This window comes from Perognathus longimembris, chromosome 21 (assembly GCF_023159225.1).
Source record: "Perognathus longimembris pacificus isolate PPM17 chromosome 21, ASM2315922v1, whole genome shotgun sequence".
Lineage (NCBI taxonomy): Eukaryota > Metazoa > Chordata > Mammalia > Rodentia > Heteromyidae > Perognathus > Perognathus longimembris.
The window spans coordinates 242,963-257,716 of NC_063181.1; the positions used below are offsets into that span (position 1 = coordinate 242,963).

The 14,754-nt window shown below is 46.2% G+C and overlaps 2 protein-coding genes across 3 annotated transcripts in view; one reads left to right on the plus strand and one right to left on the minus strand.

Annotated features, from left to right (window-relative positions):
* The window catches only part of Erich1 (glutamate rich 1), a 56,649-nt gene extending 55,042 nt beyond the window's left edge, over positions 1-1,607 (minus strand). For both annotated transcript variants that reach the window (XM_048330458.1, XM_048330457.1), the window contains exon 1: positions 1,524-1,607. In XM_048330458.1, coding sequence (XP_048186415.1) covers positions 1,524-1,542 — 19 coding nt within the window. In that variant the 5' untranslated portion in view covers positions 1,543-1,607. The remainder of the gene's footprint in view (positions 1-1,523) is intronic.
* Positions 1,608-8,362: 6,755 nt separating this feature from the next.
* The window catches only part of Dlgap2 (DLG associated protein 2), a 500,247-nt gene continuing 493,855 nt past the window's right edge, over positions 8,363-14,754 (plus strand). Inside the window, exon 1 of the mRNA XM_048330769.1 lies at positions 8,363-8,499. Within this exon, the coding sequence (XP_048186726.1) occupies positions 8,482-8,499 (18 nt within the window). The 5' untranslated portion in view covers positions 8,363-8,481. The remainder of the gene's footprint in view (positions 8,500-14,754) is intronic.

Consider the following 14,754-nt stretch of genomic DNA (forward strand, 5'->3'; position numbering starts at 1 on the left):
CTATAAGTTGTCATATAAGAAATTGATATGTTAGCAGGCAACTTTCAGAAGCAATCTACTTTCAGGAAAAAAGTGAACAAAATTACAAAATCTTAGAGACACCCTTTCATACTGTTCCCCTATTTCAAACTTTCTGTGCAGGTATAGATGATGGCTTGGTGTGATTTTCACTGGCCACTTCTCTTACTGAGCTGCTGGAGGACATTGAGGCCCAGAGGTGGGGAGAGATGATGTGGCCTATGTCTTTATGAAGGAGATGAACAAGGATGCTTCTCAACTCATATGTGCTTCACAAGAGCTTTAGCACATAAGAACACTCAGTATGTTCACTCAGCCAGTAAGGTTTTAGGGTGGTGGATATTTTGTTTATCTAGGGTTTTGTCTGTTATAGTTTGAACCCAGGGCCTCCAGCATGGAAGGAACATGAACATAAGAAGGAATGAAAGAAGATGAGCAGATTGTAGAATCAACCCAGAACAAAGGAGGTGGCTTTCCAGTCAATTCTATAAACCTTAACACTTAAACCAACAGAGTACTCACTCTCATCTAGTAAAAGGTTATAAAAAGGGTTGGTATTAATTAAAATATGTTAATGTCCATTTTGAAGCCTAACATCAGACTGTTCAGGAACTGTTAAGTCATTTCTAAGGTGAGATGGTCTGTTTTGTTTTTATTGATTTATTGTCAAAGGGGGTTACAGTTTCATACCTAAGGCAGTTACTATATTTCTTATCAAACTTGTTACCTCCTCCCTCATTTTTCTCCCACCTTCCCTGGTGGTTGTTTTTTTGTAACCAAGGAAATGGGAGTCAGAACTCCCTGGGACTTAGAGAAGAGGAAGCTTAGGGCAGTTCTTCTAAGCAGGAAAACACAAATGGGGACTGCAGTAATTTCTCCATCTTCTGGTTTACTAAAATTTGTTCTATTTTTTTAAACAAACACAACTACATTTGTCAAAAGCTTTCCACTTTATAAAGGCAGAAACATGTTTATAAAAATAAAAGGACACCTAGCCACTGTGAACATACTCCTAGAACCGGGAGCCTGTACACAAGCGGAGGTGCTCAGCAGCAGCACGCGGTCACCTATGCAGCAGCTTGGTCACTGCCCACGGTGCACTGGGAGCCACCAAGGCCTCCGCCCTGGGCGTCGGGCACCAGAACTCTGGGGGCTTCTTGGCCCTCGTGAGCGCCTCGCGGCCCCTCAGACGCCGGCACCCGACCCCAGGACTCCCGACGCCCCCTCAGACGCCGGCACCCGACCCCCCGGGTCCCCGACGTCCCCTCAGACGCCGGCACCCGACCCCAGGACTCCCGACGCCCCCTCAGACGCCGGCACCCGACCCCCCGGGTCCCCGACGCCCCCTCAGACGCCGGCACCCGACCCCGGGCTCCTCCTGCTCCTCTCGGCCCTCAGGAAACCTCAAAGCCCGTCCCCTCCCGTACTCCCTTCAAGCCTCAGGATTGCCTCGTGGCTCCTCACGTCCCCGTAGTGAGAGCACTCTCACCCCGACCCCTGCCTACCGTCCCTCCGTGTGGACATGCCCGCTCACGCGGCGATCCCGCGGCCCCGGGGCTCGAGATCCAGGAGAAGGCGCTTCCTTGTTCCGCCTCCGAGGCCCGCCCACTACAACAGCAGTGTCCAATGCAAACCTCACGGCCTAGGCCCGCCCACAACAACAGCAGTGTCCAATCCAGATCTGACGTCCCTGTGGGTGTCAATTATTCTCGTTGTAGCTGTGGGTTGGCTAAAACCGAGTCTGGGCGGGTCCTCAGCCTCCACCACCCAGCTCTGGGCGAGCAACTGCGGGTAGAGCAGGCGTGCCGTTTGGGGTAGAGGCCAGGAGGCCCTGCGGCTCCTGGACCCAGGGTAGGGACAAAACCCAGGGTCAGCACCTGCTCTGAACACTCCAGGCGCCAGAATGTCTTTTGCGGGAAGGAGAGAGGGCCAGACGCTTAAGGAGAGATGGGGTTCCGCTGGCCCACCGGGTCCCAGGCAAGGGTGTCTGCCCTAACGTCCCCACCCCGCACCTTGCCTGAAAGCAGCGAGTAACCGAGGACGCCCACCGCCAGCGCCTCCACCTCTGCAGACGCCCTCGGGCCTTCTTCCTTCCCAGCGAATTGCTTTCCAGACCAAACTGTGTCCGGGCTCCGAGATTCTTTAATTTGTCTAATGAGTGAGAAGCAAGACAAATCCCAATATCTCACGGACAGCGCTTTGGAGAGGGGAAAAAAAAATCAGAGACTCTGAGATGCCTTTGGTTAGTGAACGCCGTTGGATCCCAGGTGTAAGCAGGAAGCCTTAGCGGTAACGGAGTACAAGACACACGAAGGAAGACAGATTGCAATGCAAGGTGAATACCTGCCCGAGTGTATCTGGAGATCTCTGACCACCCTGCTTGCAGTCAGCAAAAGCAAAGGCCGGACTGCTGGCGAAGAACACGGAGGAAACATGTTAACTTGTCTAGTGAGAGATGGAAAATCATTGGCTTGTTATGAACATAGAACCGAGATGATCTGATCATTACAATTTAAAGAAGCGGTTTTAGCCGCTGGACTGAGACTAGATTTGAAGGGAAGTTTGCAAAGAGTAAATGGTGGTAATGTTGAAGGTTGTGAGAAGAGGTAGACTGTGCATATATGTTTGAAGGCAATTCAAAATAACTTTTTTTCTGACTGATCAAATTGGGTTATGACAAAAAATAGGAAGTTTAGAATGATTCCAAATTCTGTGTCTAGACATTGGAAAGTTGGAGTTCTTAATTTAGGTGGAGTCCCTTTGGTAGGACTTTCCTGGGAGGTGCCGTGCAGCTTTAGAAATAAAGTTTCAACACTCACAGGTGCATAAATTTAGGAGACTGTGAAAGGAATAGTATGGGCAGAGGTCCTAACCTTGAGGGCTTTAATGTTTGGGCAGATGAGCCCCTTGCTGTGGACCATGAGAGGGACTGGCTGGAGAGAAAGGGGAAGAGCAGAAATTCATCACAAAACCAAGACACAATGAGAGAGACCATAGAGTCTATGTTTCTTTGAGTCTGGCTCACTTCCCTTAGATTTTTTCCAAGTCCTTCCATTTCCTTATTCTTTCTGATGGAGGCATAGAATTCCATTGTGTATACATACCACATTCTCTTGATCCACTCATCTACCTAGGGGCATTTAAGTTGGTTCCATATTTTAGCGATGACAAATTGTGCTGCAATAAACATAGTTGTGCTGGTGGCTTTGGTATGGTCTTGCTTGTAATCTTTTGGGTAGACGCCCAAAAGTGGGGCTGCTTGGAGTACATGTCTAGGATAATCCTAGCACTTGAAGATCACAATAACTCAATAGCTATGTCCATATGAACACATAAGATGATACTAAGTGAAATGAACTCCAAGTTACAGAAACAAGTGATTTATCATTGTTGCTGTTATTTTCAACATACCATGTGAAATTGTGCTGTTTTTCTTTTGTCTTTCTTTCCTGTGGTTTTACCCCTGATGTCACTGTAACTCATTTTGGTACCCTGGATATTGTACATATGTGTATTGAAACTAGGGAAGGGAAAGGGAATATCAAAATCGAGAGACAAGGGATAAAAAGACAAACCAATAAAATAGAAATAATTACAAAACTATATGGTATAAACCAACTGTACAACTCATGGGGGAAATAGGGAGAGGGGGCGGTGGGGAAAAATGAGGGGGGATATAACAAGTTGGATAAGAAATGTATGCACTGCCTTACATATGAAACTGTAACCCCTCTGTACAGCACTTTGACAATAAAGAAATGAGAAAAAAAAAAGAAAAAACCCAACTCACAAAATGGATCATTTGTCTCAAATGTCATGGATAGGTCAGAATAAGGGGAAATCCTTACCCTGAATCTGTCAGGGGCAGATGACTTTGATTGCAGTCAATTCAGCTGGATGGTAGATGCAACATCTTGATGGAAAGTTCATACAAATAATTGCAGAAAAAAGAATAACACTGAATATAGACCAATCTGGTGAAACTAGGTAAATGAAGCAACAGCTAGAGGAGAATGTTTACTTTTTTTCCTCTGTGGCAATTCTAGGGATTGAACATAAGTGCTAGTTAAGCACTAACCTAAATTGAAACTTGCCCCAACCTAAGCTCTTTTAAAACACAAAATTTGTGTAGCAATTTCAGCTTACCAAATTTATATTAAAAATGAGTAGTACAAGCTGGGTGCTAGTGGCTTATGCCTGCAATGTTACCTACTCAGGAGGCTGAGATCTAAGGATTTTGATTAAAAGTAACCCTCAGCAGGAAAGTCCACGAGACTGATCTCTATTAGCTACCCCCCCCCAAAAAAAGTTGGAAGTTGAACTGTGGCTCAAGTGATACAGTGTTAGCTATCCTTGTGCAAAAAAGCTCAGGGATAACACTCAGGCCCTGAGTTCAAGCTCCAGGAGAGAGAGAGAGAGAGAGAGAGAGAGAGAGAGAGAGAGAGAGAGAGAGAGAGAGAGAGAGAGAGAGCGCACTAAGAGTGGAGAGGAGAGAAGGGAATGTGTGCTAGGACAATACCTTTGATTTGGCTACTTTTGAACCTGTCATTCTCACCTGCATCATTCTCATCACTATCCAAGCCTAGCTGACACTTCTACAGTTCTTCCCAGTGACCACATGTTTTCCTCTGGCCCTGCTTCTTTCACCTCTCAGACACAAAATTCTTGAGTGGACACAGTTGACACTTTGACTTCTTCATTTGACTCGTCTTCCTTCACTACTCCTCTTTGCTCTGCTACAGTCTGGAAAGAACTTTAAGTCATTAACATGTCATTTAAATCCAATTGAATTTACAGTTTTTCTCCCCTTTCGGATTTTCTTAGGTGGTCATGGGAAATTGCACTTGTAGAATGATTCTTGAGACATGGTCATTCTTGCATCACATTCATGTCAATCACTCCCTCCCTTCTGAGGGACTTACTCAACCCTAAGCTTCAAGGAAAGCTTGTGTGGGAGTGGAAATTATTGGTGTTCTCTGGCTTTCTTCCTGAGATGACCTGCTTTCATCTCTAAGAATGTCCTTCTAATGAACTTTCTATTCACAATTATGTACCTACTTTCCTAATTTCTCCTCTCACTGGATGCAAGAATTGAAATAGCCCACTCAACTTCTGGTAACAGAGCCAGTCCAAAAGGTTCTGTGAGTTGACACCAGCAAGATCACAGAAGTGAGGCTGCTGAAGCCTGTTGGAGTTCACATTACCACATCAGGTGTCCTGGACAGTATTCTTCCCTGCTGGGTTTCAGTCTTTCTTTGGTTCCATTACTCCTTTCTCTGCCCCTCTTTTGGAATAATGATGTTTCCTTCATGCCCATTGTATATTAAAAGTAGGTAATTTTCTTTTACATTTTACAAGGGCTCACAGTTAAGACTCTGCCTAAGTCAATTTGGGCTTTTGAATAATGTTGAATTTGTTAAGACTTTAGAGACTAGTGGAGATGGGCTAAATGAATCTTGCATTATGAGGCACGTTTGAACCTTTGGGGGCCCAGGGGTGGAATGTTAAGGCATAATATGTACTGTCCTCCATAGAAGCATGTGTTAAATGACTGGTTACTACCTAGGGAGAGATACTTTGTGGGGTATCTTGCCCATAATTCCTTCTTGTGTGGTTCTCTTTGCCTCTTGTCTGTCATGAGATGAAAATGCTTCTTTGCCACAGGCTCCTGCCACCATGATGTTTTATCCAAGCACATATCCAAACAACTAGGGATGTAATCATCTGAAACTATGAGCCAAAATAAACCCTTCCTCCTTTAAGTTGTTCTGTAGCATATATTGTCACAGTAACTCAAAATATTTGATGCAAAGACTTCACCGAGAATTCTTCTTAAGAATTCTTCCCTGATAGCACAATGTTATTTGCCTTTTATTCTCCAGTAACTGCCCATATCTTTCCTTCAGACAAGCAACTGTAATTCCTGATCACATAACACTACTTCACCTTCTAACATGCCTTCTTCTCTACACTGGAACTTTCACTTGAACAATGGTCTCTTTTTCTGTCTTGCTTATATATTCAGAGCACATTACAAACATTTAGTACATTTGTATTCCTTTTTGTTGTTGTTTTGCATGACAGAACAAATACAAGATGAAAACAATCATGGGTAAGAGATGAAAGGGAAAGAACAATTTAAAAATTGGCTTAGTGTTGAGTGCCAGTAGCTCTGTAATCCTGTAATCCTACCTACTCAGGTTGAGATCCAGAGGATGGGGGCTCAAAGCCATCTTGGGCAGAAAAGTCCAGAAATTTCATCTCCAAAATAACAAAAGGTGGGCTGGAGGTAGGTTAGTCTACTGACCAAGCATGAGGCCCTGAGTTTAAACCCCAGTACCAGCAAACCAAAACAAAGAAAAAGAAAAAAAATAGAATATAGATATTTTTTAGTTTTGGCAGAGAAAATAAATTGGAAGACATTAAAAATATTAAGAAAAACATGTGGCCACATTTCTTTGATTTACCTTTATATCCCACTCACTTATTTAGCAATTTGCTTTGAAAATAAATGCAATGGATTAATACTTGGTTGACTGACTGGATGAAAAACATTGTACAGACACTTCTTTTGTGCTGATACTGAGGCTAGTACTCCAGACTACATTGTTTTCTGCTAGTTAACTGGACAAAAAAAGTCTCACAGATTTGTCTGCCTTGGCCAGCTCCTGACCATGATGTTTAGATCTCAGCCTTCTGAGTAGCTAGGAGTATAAGCATGGGCCACCAGCAACTGGATGAGCCTTTTTTTTTTTTTTTTAACTTAAAGCTCTTAGAATTTCTGAAAAAGATTGATTTATCTCATTCCAAGAGTTTTATTTTTTATTATTCTTAAGTTATTGCATAAAGCGGTTTCAAGTCAACATGTCAGTTTTTAAGTACAATATAACTTGATAAATGTTACCCCTTTCATTATTCTCCATTGATTCTATCCCCTATTTTATTCCGTAGTTGTATTTATGTAAGTACAATAATTTGTATTCATGGTTTGAAGACTTTTCCACAGTACATACAAACATTGACTATAGAAGAAAAGAACTATGTAAAAGACATTTGTCATTCCAAGAATTAAAAAAAATATTTATTATTATCATTAAGGAGTTGCCATTCAACAAAGTAGTTTATGACTACAGGTCTTTATCAATACCATTCTAAGCATCTTTGATCCCCCAATTTCCTTTAATCGAAACTCCATTCATTTTACTCCAGACGTTCATTTCAGTCCTTCAACTTTTGTTACATTTAAAAAATCTCAATTTTCAACGACTCATTTAGAGTTGTGGAAACTTCCTTTTTGGCACTTGCATTAAAATTGGGCGGAGCGATGTTCCCAAGGTTAGGTGGTAGTTACAAATATCTCCAATAGCTTCTCTTCCAGATGGGCCTACTCCCTCCAGAAGGGCATTTCCACCATTGTCACTGCTGTCTATGCAGCATGCCAAATGTTGCTGAATTTTCCAACTCAACTTCTACTGGACAAATGTGTGGACGGATTCTTGGTTCTGCGGTCACATGCTGCAGCAGCAAACGGCAGGTGGAGGACACATCTCACCCCTCCCAGGGCGCCTGGGCCAGGTTTATTAATAAAAGAGTGCTGTTCGTGGGATCTAGTAGACGCCATTTGGAAACCCTTCTTTTCCTGAGTGGCACCCAGTAGTTCCCTAGCAGGGAAGAAGCCCCTTGGAAACAGCGGGGGGTGGGACTGTGCGTGTGGTGGTGGTGGGGGGGCGCTCCCCAGCGGACAGAGCCAGGCGGTTGGAATGCCTTGCAAACAAGTGAAGGGCAAATCTTGTCCTGTGCCCTCCCTCTTCCCCACGAACTGGGCTGGGCGTGGAGAGGACTCCGTTCCGCACTTGAGTCCCACTCAGGACGATGCTGGCAGATCCGCATGTGGGTTCGGCATGGGCGTTGAGCGGTCTGCTTGGATTCCTAGGTTAACTTCCAAGCGCGCTGAGCACCGGCGGCGCCCGACACCGCCAGCACGGTCGCGCCAGTCCCCGAGTGACCCGGCTTGCCGCGCAACAGTTGGGCTGGCGGTGCGGGGCCGCTGGGGCCGGCGGGCTGAGTGCGCGCTCCCGGACCGTGCGCGCCGGCGGCCAGGGACCCGGCCGCTCGGTGCCCGCCGCGCGGAGGCCTGGGCGCTCTCCCGGGGCGCGCGGGCGCCCGGCCCTTCCCCAGATGGAGTCGCGCGCCGGCCGCCCCCCAGTGCGCCGGTGCCTCCCCCGGGCGCAGAGTGCGCAGGCGCTGGCCGTGAAAACCGACCGTGCACGGGGCTGGAGCGCGGTCGGAGCGCGCAGCGGCAGTGGAGATAGCGGCAGACGGACAGACCACGACCGACGGACAGACAGACCCACAGAGCCTAGAGCCTAAGAGCTGGCTGCGGGGCCGCGCGCGCCTGCTGGCCTAAGGAGTGGCCACCTCGCCATGTCGCCCCGCACCTGGCTGAACTAGGAGCGCCTGAGGATGTCGGCACTGAGAAAGGTGAGAGCCGCCCGGGGCGCGGGGACCGACCGGGGCGCGGCGGCCGGGGCGGCGCAGCGAGAGCCGTCGGGGCAAGGAAGAGGGCGGCGCAGCGTGACCCACACGGGGAAGGGGGGCTCCAAGAGGGCGGCTGGGTTAAGAGCGGGGGTGGGCTGGGCACGCCTGGGCCGGGCGCGGGAGACCCTGGGGGCGGCTGTGCTCGGGGTGGGGGTCCGGCGCCGTGGTCTTCGCTGGGCTGTATCGTCGTGCCCACGGCCAGGGGCGCCAAGATCCCGGGGCTGGACTCGCCGGGCGAAGGACCCGGCGTGGAGCGAGGCGCCGCGGAGGTGTGAAATTCCCCGCTCCGCCCGGCGGGGAGGGGGCACAGCTGGCTGGCACCGGCGGGCCGGGGACTGGCTGCCGGCTCGCGGATCAGGCCGGTTGAGAGTGGGCCAGCAGCTAGTGACCTGCACGGTCCTCCCAAGCCCACGATGGACACGCGGACCCGACTGGGAATGAATGAAAGGTGAGAGAAGTCCGCGCGGTGCGCGAGGGTCCGGGGCGGGCGGGGCCCCTGATGCGGGGCGCCAGGTGCGGGGTCGCAGCCGCGGCCGCGCGGAGCCCGGCGGAGAGGTGCGCGCCCGCCGGGAGGGGGCGGCCGCCGCCCCGCTCTCCCGGGGAGCGCGGGGAGCACGGGGGCTTTTTTAGGGTGGTTGCTAAGCGAAGCGCTACCCAGCGCAGGGTTTTGTAACCAAGCCTCCCCCGGCAGCGGCTGTTGCTGCGCTCGGGCTCCTTCCCTAACGATCGCGGGAGAAATAATGAGGATGTGATTATTACAGCCTGGAGCGGCGAGGGGGTGGGGGGCGGCAGGCACTGGCTCTTCCGCCAGGCTCGGGCCAGGTGGGGCCGGCAGGGCGGGGGCGCCTCTCCCACTCGGCCGCCCTCCGCGCGCCGCACGGCACGGCTGGGCGGTGGGAGAGGCACCGGCTCCGGAAGCTCTGGAGCGTTAGGAGGGGGCGAGGGCGGCCGGGGGAGCGCCTCTGTGGACCTGAGGTCGCAGGGGCAGGGAGTGCCGGGAGCGCTCGGTGCCCCGTGGGTGCCCCGTGGGCGCCCCGCCATTCATACCTGAAACTCGAAGCACCCTGCGTGGCTCTTCCGCACTTCTTGGCGAACGTTGTGGCAGTCGCTTTCTCTCAAATGAATGGCAATTGTGGCCACGGTTAGAATCGGAATGAGTGACTTATCAACGGCAGCTCTCATATTGATTAAAAATAAAGCAAAGGACAGGGAATTCATCCTCCGCCTTGTGGGTGGTTTCGGAGCTAGATTTAAAGCCCAGTGGTTTTCCCTGAGCTCTTGGACTTGGAGGCTGGAGGCTGTGACTTGGGGCCTGGGGTTTGGCTCCCAGCGCCCAGCGCCCAGCGGGGCGTATCTTGTTGCAACAGTGTATGGACTGGAACCACGCGCCCTATTAATCTATCTGTAGGCTACAGAAAACTCATATTTGCAGAGGATAAATCCCATTTGTAATCAATTCCATCTCTAATTAGAAAACAACCTGGAATCTCAACATGGCCACAGGAGTCCAGGGCCCATTCAGTATTCCTCTCAAGTCTCAGGCAGACCTAACAGTGCCCCTCCCCACCCCCTCCTCTTCAAAAGAACATGCAAATTTGAGGTTGAAGTTCATGACAACGTGACTTTCATTTTACTTCTTCATAGTCTCTGCAGAAGGTAATAGATAGCCAAGGCAAAAAATGGCAAAATGATGGAAAAGTAGTGCTTTTTGGCAGGTCAAGTTGTTACTCTGGTGTTAGAGAAATGTCATTAATCAGGACTTTCCAGTAGCCAAATCATCTTGTGCAGGCAGCTGGGTGACTCACAGCTTTGGCTCCACTGGTGATTGTGAAGCGTGCATGGTGTGTCCTTTCCAATGCTCCAGTGGTGATTGTAGAGTGTGCATGCTGTGTCCTTTTCACTGATGTGCCTTTCCATGACTTGGAAGAGAGCAAATGAGAACTTCATATACCCCTCATCTGGCTGTAAGGCTCCCAGGCCAATCACTTCTGGACATAAAGAGAGAAAACAGGAAATAGTCCTGCCTCAGCCAACCTACCCCCTCTCCTATCACACCCCAGGTCTCATCCAGTAAATGTGGGATTTGATCTCAAACAAGACCCATCAGAGCTGTTTCTTTTCTTTCTTTCTTTCTTTCTTTCTTTCTTTCTTTCTTTCTTTCTTTCTTTCTTTCTTTCTCTCTCTTTCTTTCTCTCTCTCTTTCTTTCTTCCTTCCTTCCTTCCTTCCTTCCTTTCTTTCTTTCTTTCTTTCTTTCTTTCTTTCTTTCTTTCTTTCTTTCTCTCTCTCTCTCTCTCTTTCTTTCTTTCTTTCTTTCTTTCTTTCTTTCTTTCTTTCTCTCTCTCTCTCTCTTTCTTCCTTTCTTTCTTTCTTTCTTTCTTCTTCCCCATAGCTCCTTATCCCTTCTCTCCTTGTCTCTCATCCTTTCTTCCCTTCAGCTAAGGAATCTACAAACGTGAAATCCTCATGCTTTTGATCTATCATGTAAAAATGTATGTTGCGCTCCAGTTAAAGGGTAAGCATCTAAGCAAAGTGAGCACTATGTTAAATAATTCAAAGTGATTGCTCTCACCATGGTTGTTCACAGATAGGCACTCCTGGCCAGCTTTTCATAGTGCTGAACATTGTTGTGTCTCAAAAAACATGTTTTACTCTTTTTTCATTCATGTATCCTAATTGTACAAAGGGGCTTCATTGTGACATTCCCATGCATGCACATAATATCCATTGATCAAATTTATCCCCTCGGTTACGCATTCTCATTTCCTTCACCCATTTCAAATAGTTTTAATGGGATTTATTATTCTGTTTTTATGCATATATAGAAGTATTTCATCTTGTTCACCCCAACCTTTACCTTTCCTTTCACTGTCCACTCCTGCTGGCTCATACCCCAGACTGTCACTCCCAAAGAACTTTTCAGCCATAGTACAAATTTTACCGAGCTGTGCTGGTCAAGGAAGAAGGAAGTTTTGGTGTGCCCTTGGTTACGTTTTGTGGGTTAGGTGCATGAAAAACAATATTTTTATTTTTGTAGAATTCATTTTGCATAGTGCTATTTCTCTCCAAATGACATATGTATGTTCTTCTATGGCAATCTGTTGCTTCAGGGCCTGGAACATTGTTCCTGGGCTTTTTTTTTTTTTTTTTTGCTCAAGGCTAGTGCTCTACCACTTGAACCACCGTCCACTTCTAGCTTTTTGGTGGTTAATTGGAGATATGAGTTTCACAGACTTTCCTGCTTTGGCTGGCTTTGAGCTTCAATCCTTAGATCTCAGTCTCTAGTGTAGCTAAGATTGCAGGAATGAGCCACAGGCACCTGGGAGTCAACTTTATTTTTGACTTTGCTAGAAATTCCAAATGAATTATTAAAAGCAAAACTATGCTTCCTGGAATTTAAATTACAATGGGTTCCATTTACCCAGAACCTTACCAGTTCTGAATCTGAAGGATTTTAATATTTTGCTTGTTAGAAGATTTGTTGTTTCTACTTTTTTTTTTTTTGCCACTCCTGAGCCTTGGACTCAGGGCCTAAGCACTGTCCCTGGCTTCCTTTTGCTCAAGGCTAGCACTCTGCCACTTGAGCCACAGCGCCACTTCTGGCCGTTTTCTGTATATGTGGTGCTGGGGAATCGAACCCAGGGCCTCATGTATACGAGGCTAGCTCTCTTGCCACTAGGCCATATCCCCAGCCCTGTTGTTTCTACTTTTAACACATTATCTTCTGTAAGGATGAAATTGGATAACTAAGTCTTTTATAATTATTTGAGAAAAAAACTTCAGTTGTTAAGGTGTGAAATGTTTGTTCATAGATCTTACAAGAAGCTAATTAAATATACTATTTATTGACCTTTAGAATGGATATATCTGGTCATTCATTGGCTATCATAAAAATAACCATGATTCATCATTTTATCCAGATGGGAGTTGTATTTAGAGCATTGCAGCATGTTGGCTATAAAAGAATTAGAGCCTACCACACAGGAAGTTAGTGGGCAAAACATTTCATGCAGTTAAAATTACTCTTCACCAACCATACTTTTACCTAGTGATTAGTTTTCATAATATAAGCATACTGTCTCATTACCATCACCTAAATATGTTCATTTGCTTCTAGGTACTCTGTGTACAAACCTGAGCATGGTAATTGATACACATTCATGACAAAAAAAAGTTCCAATTTTCAGGAGCCAGCAACCAGGCTTGAGGTTGTAGTATGTTGGGACTCCATTGTAAATTCCAAAATTGTTCTTGGTCGCCTCTTCTTTCCAGAACTTTAGAGTGGTAGCAGAGAATAGAGAATTTTTTTTTAAATTCAGTTCAAACTGGAATTTGAACTTCAGAGTCTCATGCTTGCTAAGCAGATGCTCTACCAGTTGAGTCAAATCCCCAGCTCTTTTTGCTTTAGTTATTTTAAGAACAGGTTCTTGAGGTTTTGCCTGGCTGGTCTGACTCCACATCACTAGGCTAAGGTAGTAGTTGAGGTAGCGTGTCACTAGCTTTGCCTGGTTGCCTGCGCTCTTCCCAACATCTGCCAGACTAGCTGTGATTACCAGTGTGAGCCGTTTTGCCTAGCCAGACAGCAGGTTTGGATTCTGCATTAATTCTGGAAAAGGCAGTCAGAGTTCATATGTAAAACACTGACTTCTGTTCTTCTGCTGTTGTTCTTTCTGTGCACTGACTTCATCTGATCACCAGACCTCTTCTCCATCAGTAGCTCAGTGTTTCCTCAAACTATCTTTCATGTAGACCCACAAGAGTGGCTAACCAGCTACCGTTTCCTTTGCCTGTTTGTTCCCCATCTCTTTCCCAGAGGCCATGGGTGGCCATGGCTATTAAGAGCACACATTCCAATGCTGCTTCTGGCCAAGTGGCCTGCTGGACTTTAGAAACCAGTTCTTGAACAGAAGACATTTCTCATCTGACCTTCCAGTGAGGCTCCCTGAGGACTGTAGGATTTCCTGTGTAGCTGTCATGCAGTGTGAATGCATTCCCCCTACCTTTAGAGAAAGTCCCTCCCATACTCATCATTTGGCAGTGGTACACCCCTCCTTCACCAGTGAGCTCTGACTGGAAGTAGAAGTTATAGGGGCACATGTCGGTTATTGGAACACAGGACACTCTGCCTACGTTTTTAGATGCCTTATGAGGAAAGAAAAGCTCTAGGGTACTAGGGAAAAGATAGAGGACCCGTGGTTATTGCAGATACCTCACAGCACTGGGGAAATGGCCTGCCTGAAAAAAAAAAAGCCCTCATTAAACCAGGACCTGTTTGTACAGGAGAAAATGACTTTTTTTTTTTACTGTATTTTTTTTTTTGTCTTTTAGTTTTTGGTACTGGGATCGAACCCAGGACATTGCACTTGCTAGGCAAATGCTTTGCCACTGAGCTACCTCCCAGCCCTTAAAAAGGGCTATTTTAATGAGTGATTTTTCTCCATTGGGATAAATCATGAAAGAAATATTTCATAGTAGATCTTATATTTAAGAGTTGAGGCCATTTACTATATAGGAGTTGAATACAGAAGCATTTTTCCCATTGTGTCTTGTGGTGGACTTTAAAGGAAAAAAAACCCCACATACATAGGGTAGAATTACCTTTTATATTGGTGTGAGCAGGTGGTAAACAATGAAGCTGGATTTTCATATCTAAGCATGTTTAATAGGTCTACTACATCTTGGTTCTAAAATACATATGAGCTCATGATATATTTCCTGTGGACAACCAAAGTTTCTTGATTTTTAAGTAACAGAGTTCCTAATGTTGGTCTTGAAGTATGCAGTGAATCTATTTTAGGTTAATGTAAGTGACCATGTCCTCTTTAAGTGACTAGGTCATCTTAAATTTACAAATAATCTCTGACTTAAGATAAGGAACTCCCTGAAAACTCATCATTAATTGAAAATACTATTTAGTTATAAAAATATTAATATGAATATTACAGTTTAGCCTATCTTGTTTTAAACATTCTCTTAACAGTCAAATTAGTCTATAATTGGGCAAAACCATCAAATACAAAGCCAATTTTATAGTTCAAGGTTGAATATCATATGAATTATGAATTACTGAATACTGTATGGAAAGAGAAAAATGAAATAGCTATATGAGTATGCTTTTGTACCATCCTATAGTTGAAAAACTAAATCAAACTGTGATAAATCAGAGATCCTGACATTGTGTCTGGATGGTTTGACTTCCT